Below are 13,886 nucleotides of genomic sequence, written 5' to 3'. Positions count from 1 at the left end.
CACAGCTGGGGGAGAATGTGGTCCTGTGGTCCTGAGAACAGGGTGGGGCTAAGGAGAGGAGATGCTGGTTCCGCTGGAGAAGAATGTGGTCCTGAGTCAAGTTTTTCACATGAGACAATGATTCAGGGGCTGTACATGTAGTGACATTGGTAGAATGTCTTTACAAAGCCCTAGTGCCATCTGAAGCCCCACACAAACCAGACTGGATGGTGTAGGCCTGAAATCACAGTATTCAGGAGGTACATGGAGGGGAGCTTGATATTCAAGTTCATCCTCAGCTACATAGTGAGATTGAAATCAGCCTCATTGCTATATGAGACTCTCTCCTTTTCTCTTTCTGTCTCTGTCTCTCTCTACACTTGCGTGCGCGCGCGTGCGCGCGCACACACACACACACACACACATACACACACTTCATTTTGAACTTGTTTCCTCATTTGAAAGAAGAAGGATAATTTCTTGTGGGATTATAGATCAGATACCAGTGCTCTCAACCTTCCTAATGCTGTGACTCTTTAATACAGTTCCTTATGTTGTGATGACCTTCCCAACCATAAAATTATTTTTGTTGCTACTTCATAACTTTAATTTTGTTACTGTTATGAAGCATAATACAAATATCTGTATTTTACAATGGTGTTAGGCAATCCCTGTGAAAGGGTCATTCAACCCCGAAGGGGCTGTGACCCACAGCTTGAAAATCATTGAGCTAGACAATGTAGGCAAAGGGCAAGAGCAAGCGAATATAAAATTAATAAGATTTGCTCAATAACCCTGAGCAGAACATTAGACAGAGCTCTGAGAACTCCACAGAAGAGAGGGAAGAAGGATTGTAGGAGTCAGAGGGGTCAAGGACACCAGGAGAACATGGCCCCAAGAATCTCATTGGGGCTCAGAGACTAAAGTGACAACCGCAGAGTTCCATCCTCTGAGTATAAGTTATGGTTGTGTAGCTTAGTGTTCTTGTGGAACTCCTAACGATGGGAAAGTGGCTGTCTCTCATTCTTGCCTGCTCTTGGGACCCTTTTCTCCCTGCTGGGTTGCCTTGTCCAGCCTTGATTTGTACCTAGTACCTAGTCTTATTGTAACTTGTTATGTTGAGTTCAATTGATAACTCTGGGAGACCTGCTCTTTTCTGTAGGAAAACTGAAGAGGAGTGGGTTTAGAGAAGAGGGGAAGTAGAGAGAGGCTGGGAGTTGTGGAGGAAGTTGAAACTGGAGTTAGAATGCAATGTATGATAGAAAATTTTTAAAAAAGTTCTTATGATAAACTATCCCTCCCCAAAGGCCTATCTGAGTCTGGATACATGGGTTCAGTGGATATGTACACCAACTTTTTTCACAAAGTACAGATAGTTAAGGGATGAAATTTAACTTAAAGATGATGTGTTAGTGTCCCCAAATCTACCCAGGCAAGTAGAAGCTCACTGCTAGCAAGGGCTGAGACTGGGCTGAGCTGGCTGTGTAGGAGGTAAATCCAGACGCATTCACAGGGCCTGCGCGATTGCCCGCGACACTCCTCTCTTCTGCAGCATTTCTTTGGCATCTCAGATCCAGTGATCATGCTTAATTCTGAAGCACACACAGTCTTGCTGACCTTGCCTATAGTATTCTATGAGTACCATTTATTTTCTTAGCCTTCATTTTGAAATTGAACAAAGACCCTAAAGTTTACTGTCATAAAAACTTAGGTGAGGATGACCTTGAGCTCCTCAGGGAAGTGACAAACAGAAGTAGAGGGACTATTTGAGATACCTGGGTTCAATCTACAGCAAATCATTTACCTCTTTAAATGTAGTTTCTAAAAACTTAAATGAGGCACATGAATGCTCAAGTGGATGACATATGGATATGTGAGGTGAGACACAAAGTCAAGGGATGTAGTTGGTGATCAAGAACATTAGAAACTGGAAGTCATTGTACACTATGTAAGGGATTTTTCATGTGTATAAGACTTGTTGGCTATGATAGCTTATCCACCTTATTCCCTACTCATCCACAGGCACAAAAATTTACCAAAACTAGACAACTCCATCAGATTAGCGTATTGATTTTTGTTCTCTTTTTGCAAATATATTGCTACAAAGACACAGAATAGGAGGGCATGAGTGATTGAATATTAGAAGAGGCAATTGTATTTGCTGTTCTACATTAACCTAATAAATAACTCTATTAGCAGTGTGTCCTTGGAAATGAGAACTGCCAACACATTTCCATAAGTGAAGACAGCAAACAATGAAATCTCTGGAACAGTACTGAGATCAGACCTTTTTATTATTCACAGTTCACATTTGAATCTCCATCAGGATCATGCCTTCATTCATTTCACTCTTTAGTGGTTTATAATGTGTTAACATTTCTCTTCTCTATCTATATTCATAAATAATACCTGTATGTTGACAGCTTTCAAATTGAATTCTCTAGTTGTAAGTTCTCTCTCCAGCTCCTGTCCCAAAGATACAAATACCTACTAGCATTCTTAGATGGCATCTCAAATCTAACATTCAGGGAAGAAGCCAGATTTGAATTTGCTAGTGCCCCATGAAGCATCCTCCTCCTCCAACCCAGACCATGGCTACACAATTTTGTTTCTTTTATCCCAGACTCTGCCATCACCCTTGGCATCATATTGTTGGAAACCAAAAGCGCTCTCTGAGCACTCTCTGGCTTGACCCGCTGCTAACCTCAGCCCTGGCGGAGACACTCGGAGCCAAGACGTTTGGGAACCAGGCACCTTCCTCCCTGCTTTATGACTATCTTCATCCTTGGGAGAGTGTCAAGCAGGCACTAAAGTGTCAAGCAGGCATCTTCTCTTCCTGGGAAGGTGTTAAATCAAGCCGGCTCCTCCTGAGAAAATGTTTACCTTGCCCTGCTGAGAGGTGCCTAGAGCCGAGCTTCACAAAGACAACTTCCTGAGATAAGGCTGCAATATGTCTCTTCACAGAGACAACTTCCCGAGATAAGGCTGCAATATGTCCCGGGCCCCCTTATCAAACACCCGTCCAGATGTTCCCCTCTCCTCCTTTGTTCCAGCCGAATTCCCCTTTACCCCATCCTCATTTTCTTTTTTCTATAACGTATACATACTGGCCACTGGCCAATATTAAACAAGGCTTTAAAAGACTTGTTTAGCCTTCCTCTCCTTTGTTCCCTCCCGTTAGTCTTCCTTCCAGGCCGGTTCTCCTCGAGACCATACAATAACCAAGATCCCGCGGGGCTGGGATATCATATCAGCATATTAGCAGACCCTGTCACCTCTAGCTTCAGAATATTTACAGGATCTAGCAAGTTAATACCAGTTCTACTTCCCTCTCAGCATCTCTGCTTCCTGACATCTCTGCTTCCCACTATGGCCTCTTCCCAATGCCACCTTGACAATGCCTTGCTCCAGTTATTGTCACTTACTTTTGATTGTTCTGCTTTGGCTGTTCCCACACTTCCCACTCACACAAACATTCTGACTGTGTAGCCAGAGGTGACCCTAAAATCTAAGGCAGACCATGCTAGTCCTCTGTTTCCATCCCTCTATGGACTTTCTAACTCAACAAGGACATAAGGACCTTGACTGGCTCCCTATAGTGTGTTGCCTTCTACATTATCTAATGAATATTCTTCACTTAACTCTTGCCTCAGTGGCCTCTTGTCTATAGGCTAACCATGCAAGCATTCTGGGTAGAGTGGCATCCTTGAAGTTGTGAATCTTAACGACAAATTTCAGTGCATGTGGATGAGTAGGGAATATGGTGGATAAGCTTTTAAAGAAAAAAGACTAAGTCTTAGCCAGGTAAAAGTAAATAGTTAAGCATGTCCAAAATTGTTGGACTTTATCCAATAGATAAAGATGATCCATGAAGTGTTAAAGAAAAACAGAGTCATATTAGGTTTTTATTTTAAGAATTTAAGGTAGAAGGTGTACTGAGGAAAGAAGGGGGGCTGTTGGAGAATTGCACTGTGACACAGCCAGAGAGACAGTGTGGGGGCATTGGTGGTAGGATAGTTAAGAACAATTCAGAAAGTATGGCATGCGACACTATACGGTATACATAGTCAAGATGAGAAGCAAGAGAGAGCTCTTATTGATCAAACCCAATAGAGCAAAATGACTCATTTCTAGCTGGTTTTCAGTTAGATGGCTGGAAGAGATTCAATCAGTGGTTTGAGTAAGTCCTTAGAGTCAAGTATAGGAAGTGTAACTTAGGCAGTGAAAAGTCAGCCCATAAAAGGCTGAGTCTCCCATTCTGAAGCAGCACCTCCTGTGTAGACATTGCACCACATAGCTGTAGATAAGAAACATTTTCTTCTCTTGTCACTGTAGGAGGAGGTGAGCTGGCTGCTACATGGCTTCTCAGTGGCTTGCTCATTTTATTAGGTACTTTTTTCATTTTTTGGTACTTGTTCCCAGGTGTATCATTTTCCATTTCACACCCCATAAATATGTACATAAATATTTTAAGAGTTTCTGTCTCTGCAGGTTGGATATGTATAATATAATGGATAATAGCTCAAACTGAAAAGTACCCAGGTAATAAATTGCCCTGTTCTTCAAATTCAAATTAATCTCAAACTCAAGAGTATTGTGGTACCATTAGTAGGTAGACTTTAGTCACAACAGCCATCCCAATAGCAGAGTCTCCATTTCCCTAGTCCTCCACGCCTTCTCCCTCATCCTCATTGCTATACCCTCCCTCTTTTGCCTCCATTTTGAGACATGTTTCTATTCTGCATCCTAAGCTGGCCCAGATCTCACTAAGTAGCCTTCGAACTCACAACAATCCAATTGCCTTAGTCTCTTAAGTGCTGGCATTACAAATTTGAATTACCACACGTAGCCCATTTCATTTTATTTATTTATTGTTTTATTTTGGTGCTGAGGTTTGAACCCAGGTCTTTGTGCACACAGAGAAGAGCCCTAACCTTGGGTGAGTTACAGCCCCAGCCTTCCATTTCATTTTAAAAATGAAATTGCATGGAGAATGGACTCATCGAGCCCCATTCCTCGGAAGGCGAAAACATTTAGAATCTATAAATGGTGTTTTTTCGAGGCTATGTTACAGCAAAGTTGTCACACACAAAAAGAAAAGATAGTTGGCAGGCTTCACAAACCCCAGGGAGTAAACTGAGAAGCACAGCTGCTTCCTAGCCTTTTGTACAGAGATGGGAATTCAGTACAAACCTGCACTTCACAAAACCATCTCCCTGCCCTGCTGCTCCTGTAAATGGCCCAGCTTCTATACCCCAAGAATAATTTAAATGGAACAAAACATCTTGACAAAGACAACAAATTTATTAAAACATAAAGTCTTATAATTTGGTGGAGTCTGTCTCACTAAATGGAAGCAGTTTGTAGCCCATCAGAGAGACTTGCATAGCTAGTGCTGACCTCATATGAGAACTACAAGCCCAGCTGTGCCTTTCCTGCTACTTGGGTCAAATTCCCCTAACTCTGATGCATTTCACAGAAGCATGACTCTTAAGAGAATTGAAAATGAGCATACATATTAAATGGTGTCTTTGTCCTGGGTGAGCCTCTGCTTCATGAAGCAGATGGAGCCCTTCTTCTGGTGAAGCAGAGGCTCTGTGGTATGGCATGTGTGTCCATGTAGGATTTGGCTTTCTCACAGTCTGAAACAATGTAGTCACTCTGCATCTTCTGAAGCCTTTTGTATGAGAGGGAATAGAATGGGAGATTACATATCCTGTAGCAGAAACATCATACATAGCTGCTGATGTGACTTTAAGACAACTCAAGTACTCTATAAGTGTGGCCACTAAAATCAAAGCAAAGTCCATGGAAAACTGTCTGCTTCTGACAACAGTTTATGGGGGCAGATATTCTTTTAACTTTGTCTGGAAAGATACAAAATTGAATTTTTAAAAAATGTGTATAGGAGTGAAACAGAATCCAGGAATCTGTAAATCTATTAATTTTTAGCAGAAAATAGGTGGCAAAATCCCTTTTCTCCAGTTTTATGTAGAACCTCCAACTACAAAGTGTTTATAAAGACAGAATTGCCATGGGAAGCCAGCAGGGCAGAGGAAAGCAGGTTTTCGTCTTTTCAACCTGCAGACTGGCCCAAACAGAAGGCACCAGAGGGCACAACTTCACTGGACGGCCCAATGGAGGCTTGACCCTCCATTTAAAGAGCAGCACAGCCCAATGGAGGCTTAACCCTGCATTTAAAGAGCAGCAACCATGCACAGGAAGTAGGATAATCGCTGACAGTCCAGAAGGGCTTGCCAGAGCCTGGGGACAGGTTACCCAGCTGCCTCTCACCCCTGGATCTGGCCAAGAGATTTCATCAGTCCTGCTATCAGACATGGAGCCAGGCAGCAAGCAGAGCAGGTGCAGGTACTGACCCTACTGGATGGGTTCCAGATTTCCTTCCAGTCCTTCTGGCCAAGAAGGACTGAGTAGGAAGGGACATACTGACTGGAAAACTCACCAGAATGTGACTTTGGTATATGAATTAATCTATGGTAGCATATGTCATTAAAAAAAAAACCAAACAAACTAAAATATACCCTTCCATTCCCCAAAAATAAACCCATCAAAATCCCAGGTAAAATTCAGAAGCAACTTGTTGCCAGTCACTAGTATTCCATGCTTTGTGGTTTAGTGGCTCAAGACTCATGCAACATCACAGAGTACTTTGAAATAAAATTAGTAGACTCACCTTCTTTCTGTTCAAACAGGGACTAGAGAAATCTCCTTGTTGGGAAGTTAAAAGATACTCCAGGCCTGTTCAATGTTTCCACTGCATTATGGTCCTGATTCTATTTACAAATATTTAATAGTACTGACCAGTGTGAAGCCCACTGGTGTGTAGACCTGACAGCCCCAGCTGGTGTAGAACCTACTGTGTAGATCTGATGGACTGAAAAACATGTACCACCATGCTTAGTATAACTCTGCTTTCAAAAGTGATCAGAGTATTGTATGAAAGTAAGCTGGTTGGGAATGTTGGAGTCAGACTTTCTGGGTAAGCATGCTTACTAACTAGAAGCTGTGTGGCTCTGGGTACATTTCTCACCTACTCTGTGTATACAGCTTCTGAAATGACTGGCACACAGAAAGGCCTCAGTGAATGCTACTATTTGCCCATAATGGATGATAATTTCTCTTAGCTGTTTAGAGAAAATTTAATGCTATTTTAACTGTTATGTTATAAAAGGTATAGACATTGACATTGATGAAAACACTGTCTGGTTTAAAGCTTAAGTTAAAAATTTTGACAAGTTCATCTCCTTCCTAACATCAGTGTCCACCTGAGGCTTGACAATGAGTAAAATACTCTGTTTTTGAAAAGGAGTGAAAGGAGAACTGCAGACAGGTTTCTTTCATGGATTCTTCTAGAAAATATTCACTTTCCCTTCTTTCTTTACTGACCATTTGTCACGGTGACCTCCGGCATGGAATGGGAGAGGAAAAGAAGGCAGGGATGAGGAGGATGAGTGACAGTGGCCAGATGGAGTCTCTGCTTGACCTCCTGGGCCTCAGGGATGACACTTGAGTCTCATAGCAGCTGCCCTGGAGTGCTGAGGGTATAGATAGGAAATAGACCTCACTGCTATGCAGGTTAATATAAGGCTGTGGGCACAGAGGAGACTGTGGGTGTGGGTGAGGTTGTGGAGTATAGACAACAGTCCCAAAATGAGCCATTTGAACTGCTATGACTTCGTTCAGGGATTGGCAGGATAGGGGTGATGAGGTCTTGTCATGTCACTTCAGCCAGTCAATTAGTATGGATGTGTGAATGGCTGGCTTAGCCATGGGTTATAGAAGCTTTGCCATGGGTTATAGAAGCCTTGGCATGTGAATGGCTGGCCTAGACATAGGTTAGAGAACCCCTGGCATGGTAAGGCCTTCCCTATGGCTTTCTGGCATCTCTTCTCAGCTATGAAGGGATTCTGCCCAGACCTGGGCTAAGGGTTGGCTATGGTGTATGCCCATATTGTTAGCCTGCCATGTTTGGGACACCAGGGCTGTCCACAGAGATGTCCAGGTGTGTGTGGAGACAGCATTCATTCAATTGATATAAACTGCTATATTGGTTGTGGGAACATGCAGACTCACACTTATTAGTAAAATCTGAAGACTTCCCAGACCCTGAGTAGGAATCTTGGGATCCATAAATGAGACATTCAGCTGCTTGGGGCTGGAAAGTAGAAGGAGAGCTACTGGGATGCTGGAGTGAGGCATCTTCACATTTCACCACATTAATGTTTTCAATGGAGATCTTATTTTGATAAGCTTACCTTCTTCTTGCTTAGAGTCTTTCTAAGATTCTATAAGATGGCTTTCAGGAAAAAGCCCGATGGCTGGTATGGTGATGATTCAGAAAGTGATTGCCTTGCAAGCATGAGTACCTGGTTTTGCATCCTTCAGACTTTTGGCTTTGGTTTTTGTTTATTAGTTTTTCTTTTTGTTTTTGAAAGAGTTCCAGGCCAATGAAAGAGCATGTCTCAAAAACAACAACAACAACAACAACAAGACAAACAAAAAACTCAATACACACCCACACACAAACACACAATAGAGAGAGAGAAAGAGAGACAGAGGAGAAGAGAGAGAAAGAGAGAAAAAGAGAGAGAGAAAGAGAGAGAGAGAGAGAGAGAGAGACAGACAGACAGACAGACAGACAGACAGACAGACAGACAGAGAGAAATATTTAGTTCTGATATGTGCCTGAGGGAATTTGCTAAATTCCTCTAGGAGCCATAAGGCCACTTAATAGTTGTGTGAGCTGAATATCTATCAGCTGATGAGCATGTTCAGGTCCCTTGCTACAGGCCTCACATCTACTATCTCATAAATTACAAGAAGCTTCCAAGTGGCTCTTCATGTTTTACTCATGAGGCTCCTGGGACTCAGGGACCTGCTCTTATTACCAGAGGTTCTGTAAAGTTGTGTGGAATGGGGAGCTTAGCCTCAGTGTGCTGGGTATGGAGCAAAAGCACTAACAGTTGTACCTAGTGTGGGTGTGAAGAATGAGTGTGTATATATGTATACCTATATATATATATATACATATATACATATATATACACACTCATTCGGATAATACCAACACACACATATGTTTGTGTGTACATCATAAGGTGTGTACATATATGTGACAGATCTATCATTTATCTATCTATCTATCTATCATCTATTTATCTATCATCTATCTACCACTATATTTCTTTCCTCCATCCATCCATCTATTTATCCATTCATCTTCTAATATCCATCCATCCCTTATATATGGTTGTGTATATGCATACTAGACAGGATTCATTTTGCCAATGGTATTATCCTCATGGGGATTACTTTCTACAGAGACCACCTTGCTTCTTTAAAGGAATATGTGTATCTAAGAAAACTAAGTGGTAAATGAAGATATGGCTGCTGAAGCTGTCGATATACTCCCAGGGCACAGTTCTAGTTACTCCTCATCATTTTCCTGTCCAAGGCTCTTGCACATTGTCCAGCTTGTGTTAAGTGCTAAGACTCTTCTATGTTGTGTTTAATAATGATGGCAGAAGCTTAAGCCTTATCTTTATTATTATTAATAGCTGGAATGAGAGTTTTTCTCTATGGGGAATCTTTCCTTGCCTGCCAGACTGCTCAAGGCAGAGATCAACCAGGTCAAGTTTACATCCACTGGCCTGGAACTTGATAATGCACACAGCAAATGACTATTGCCTGAGTCAGTGTAAAGCCAGACAGAATACTCTGGACACCTCCAAGACAGATTCCTGGAGAAAGAGAGCTAACCCTCCAAATGCTGGTCTTTCATAAGAAAGATCCTTAAATTTCAAGAGTCTTTCTTCTGCCCTTCTCCCTCCAATGCTTCTGCCATAGTCTGCTTAAAAACAGATTAATATAGGAATATAGGAAGGAGTTTTCTTGGAACATAGAGCCTACTAATTAAATTTACCATACAAATTATATAACCGAGAGATAAACACAGACCAAGGGGCAGACAGGATAGGGCAATACCCTCTGCTAAGCTACCCTGTTGCATAGGGTAGGATGATGCCCTCTACTATGCTGCTCTCTTGCACAACTGATGTGACATTTCAGATCAGCCAAAGAAGAAGGAAGCATTGAAAGATACCTGTTTGGAGAAAATAAAGACTGCTTTCTCTTGAAAGACCCAAAATAAAATCCAAGTGAAGTAGAATTTAAGACATAAAAATATATTGTACTGAAAAAGATATAAGCGAATCATTTCAAAGTTTGGCAATAAATCATAAGAGATTGATATATTTTACTGGAAACATAAGAAGGATGATATACTATGTACTTAAGTAAGATAAAAATAATTCAATAGTGTGTTAGCAATTGTATATCTAGTAGGCACAACTCGGAGAACACATGGATACATGTTACTATTAAGATTATTAAGAAAAACAATGAAAAAGACACATGTCTGGAGGAACCCTGGAGAATTCATGATTCTCATTGTCTCTTCTCCCTATTCTTACCCATTTATCTCTCTGAAAACAGAGTGGATTCTTCATGGACTTCTTATTTTCACATGTACCAGTGTATTTCTTTTATTGCCAGAGATTATTTCATCTCTGTTACCTTGCTTCTAGAAAGTCTTCTTTCCCAAACCCCTTCCTTTCTTCTGACAAATGATGAGAGATTGCCTTTAAAAACCGACTTTTTAAATACCCATAGCCATCAGGAGGTGAAGTGTAAGCCCCTAGCCTCTCTGGCACGTGTGATCCATGATTATAATTACTGTTTTGTGCTTTTATTTTTTTTTCTTGCCTTGATAATGGCATATCACAAAAATCTTTTCTAATTTGATCTTGCCTGGTGTTTACAGCAGGAATTATTTCTATCTTGCATTTAGAGTAAGAAAAAGTCAGGGCAAGGACCTGCGTGGACCCTTTTGCCCTCTTCATCAACTCTCCCACCCTGTACTTGAAGTGCCTTCACAAAAATGCCCTTCTCCATGAAGATGACTGCTCCAGTCATCTGAGCTTGTGTGGATGGAGCAGAAAGCAGGAAACAGGGCAGACAAAGCACAAGAAGGCGAAGGATGACAAGCTCCTCACTCTGAAATCTCATTGTGTTCCTGTACCACTCTGCCTTACAGGAAAAAAAATTAAAAGTCAATTACAGATTGTTTTATAAAAGGCTTTGATGTCTGGGTAGAACTCATACTCTGCCACGCACTCTAATAAACTTATGTGGCAATGTTAGAACATTTATGTGAATGAATTATGCCTAAATTATCAGCTCATATTATCATATAAATAATTGCTCTTGCCTTCTGTCCCAGTAGTGCTATAATCTCTAATAAAGCAGTTTATACTAGCTTTAAGGAAAACGACAGTGCCCTAGAAAACTAACATTATATTGCTTTAATAATAAAGAAGCAAAGCTACTCAGGCAGCTCTTATTGACTCCCCAACTCTCTGGATCAGATCCAGGCCAGACCATCTACGTCTATGAGGGAAAAGCAGCTGACTGACCCTGGATGAAGTGTTGTAGGAATTAACGCAGCCTCCATTTATTCAGAGACCCTGGTGAGAGGCTGGGGTCTGTTTCCGGCCTCCTATTCTGTCTTCTTCCCAACCCCACAACCTTCTCCTACAAGAATTCAAGTCTCTACAAGAAAAAAAACAACAACAGAAAACAGTGGTCCTACCTTTGGTGCATGGTGGCCATGATATGGACAATTAGAAGTTGTCTAGTCTACGGAAAGGGCTGGCTAATACAAGGCTTGGACTTAAATAAGGCAGATTGGCTGTGAGCAAACAAAGAAGAAATGACCTGAGGGGAGGAAACAGATCTTCGCAAATGTCAGATTAGATCACGTGGAACAGAAGAGCCACTGAAATTTGAGTTTGTTCAAGTACATTATGATGATACCATTTGCAATAAGTTCTGCTGGAGTCTCAAACCACAAGCACTTTCAGAGTTGATAATTGCCCAGAGAGATGATCTCCTTTCTGTTCACTCAGATCTAAGAGAAGGGAAAGATGATCCTGTCCAGAGAGTTTTAATTTGCTTGAGAGCCTTAATCAGATGGTAATGCTTTCCCCCTGAGGACCCCTCTTTCAATCTGTCAAGAGGAGCCCAGCTGCTAAAGCTGAAAACACTGGCAGACAGATACTCCATTAGGAACGAAAGCACTGTAGACAGGTGGGCCAAGTATGTATCTATACCTGGCGGTGCCTCAGTTTCTGTTGCATTTGCAGGAAGTGGAAGGGGGGTATTGAGATCTGTGCCAATGAGAAAGAGCAAGTATAACAATTAACTTGCCTTATTGTCAAGAGAATAAGTTTGGATGGGAGGTGGTGTGTGTGTGCTTACTTGTTATTCATGCAGTAGAAGACATTGGGGTGTTCTTTCATACATGTTGGTTCTTGGGGTGGGAGGGAGGATAAGGGTGCAGAAACTAGGAAAAGTATCTTTCAAGTGCAGAATAAACACTGCCCAGGGCAAAGTATTTTGAATTGTTACTAAGTGAGCCTCACCTATCTGCCCTAGTCTGCAGATGGGAAACTCTTCCAATCCTCCTGCCTCTAGCCAGGTTCTCATACTTGCTGAGAAATTTCATGCCAAGCAGTGGATGCCTCGGGGGGTCACAAGACACTGCCAATCATTGAGAAATAATGGCTATGTTCACCTCCAATGAGTTATCTCCCTCATCACCTTCTTGAGGCAGATTAATGTAACACCACGGAAGGTGGTCTCCCGGTCAGTGACTTGGGTTATCTCTAGATGCTCTTTGTCCTCTTAGAGAAGTTGGGCAAGACAATCCATTTGTAAAACAGCATCATTTCTGGCTGGATAACTCATTTCAACCTAGCTTTTCTAGACAGGGAAGACAGCTTAATTGGGACCTCTCAGAACTCAGTTTCACCCAACTATTGTGTCACGAGAACACCACAACCTCTGTTGAGTATCTGCCATGCAACGAAGGAGTCATGAACTCTAGCCATCCCCTCTTCTGTTTCTGATTTCTGAGTGCTGTCACAAACATGGTTCATTTATCCTTCAAAAGAATCATCCTGTGAGAAGTATAGCAGACAACACCCCCACACCTTGAGGGTCTGAGCCTCAGAAAGCTTCAGCAGCTATCAGGATTGGAGACATAGGAAGTAAGTAGCTGTGGCGAGAAGACCTTCTGTTTCCAAATTCCATCCTCTTAAAGACTGACCAAAAGAAACCCATCATTGGTTAAACACTTACTAATTTAGTTATATTGGAAACAAAGAGATTAAATTTTTAACTGAATATTCTAACCACAGAATATAATCTCCTCCTGCTGAATTAGATAATGTTTTTGGTAAATTCCCAGCCAAGAAGAGATTGGAAGTCAGTGTTATTAAGTTCCCTCTTCATATCTGTATAATTAAATTCTGGTTTAGACAAGAAAATAAAATTTGGCTCATGATTAGTGTAGCCTAATACAATTGCTTGCGTTTCTTTATGAAATGCAGGTAACAAGCAGATCACATTTCAAACAGCCAGTTATTCCATAAGCTTAATAGCAATTTAATAGTGTTCTGAACTTTCCAAAAGACATTCAATGTGGGGCATTAACTCTGAGTTACCCATTTACTTTTCAAGGAAATGTGTCTTTTGACTTAGTCACTTAGTATCCTAACACACTCATTTTCCATAGTTCAAAACAGTTTTCCCTTTTGGCTATAATCAGCTGGACACATGAAGGAAGCTGATTTCTTTTGAAAGAAGACATATGTCACTGAGTTCTCTTTTGTGTGTAGAAAACTAACATACATTGCCTATTTCCTTCTTCAATTGTACTATTGAGGAATCTCAGGAAAGTTAGCTAGTTTCTTTATGTTCACACATTTTTTTTTTTTTTGCAATAAAGATAATGTCTAACCAGGACCATTTCTGTATAATCTTAT

At 41.4% G+C, this 13,886-nt stretch overlaps 1 protein-coding gene across 3 annotated transcripts in view; it reads right to left on the bottom strand.

Moving 5' to 3' along the window:
* Window positions 1-13,886, bottom strand: part of Kcnmb2 (potassium calcium-activated channel subfamily M regulatory beta subunit 2) — a 315,499-nt gene that overhangs the window by 248,043 nt on the left and 53,570 nt on the right. The window contains exon 1 of one of the 3 annotated variants that reach the window (XM_031376554.1): window positions 11,651-11,857. The exons of the other annotated variants lie outside the window; for them this stretch is intronic. Within the exon in view, the coding sequence (XP_031232414.1) occupies window positions 11,651-11,670 (20 nt within the window). The 5' untranslated portion in view covers window positions 11,671-11,857. Of the gene's footprint in view, window positions 1-11,650; window positions 11,858-13,886 lie in introns of those variants that run through there. 3 annotated transcript variants of the gene reach the window in all.

Source organism: Mastomys coucha, unplaced genomic scaffold (genome assembly GCF_008632895.1).
Source record: "Mastomys coucha isolate ucsf_1 unplaced genomic scaffold, UCSF_Mcou_1 pScaffold17, whole genome shotgun sequence".
NCBI lineage: Eukaryota > Metazoa > Chordata > Mammalia > Rodentia > Muridae > Mastomys > Mastomys coucha.
This window is presented reverse-complemented; position numbering and strand designations above follow the sequence as displayed.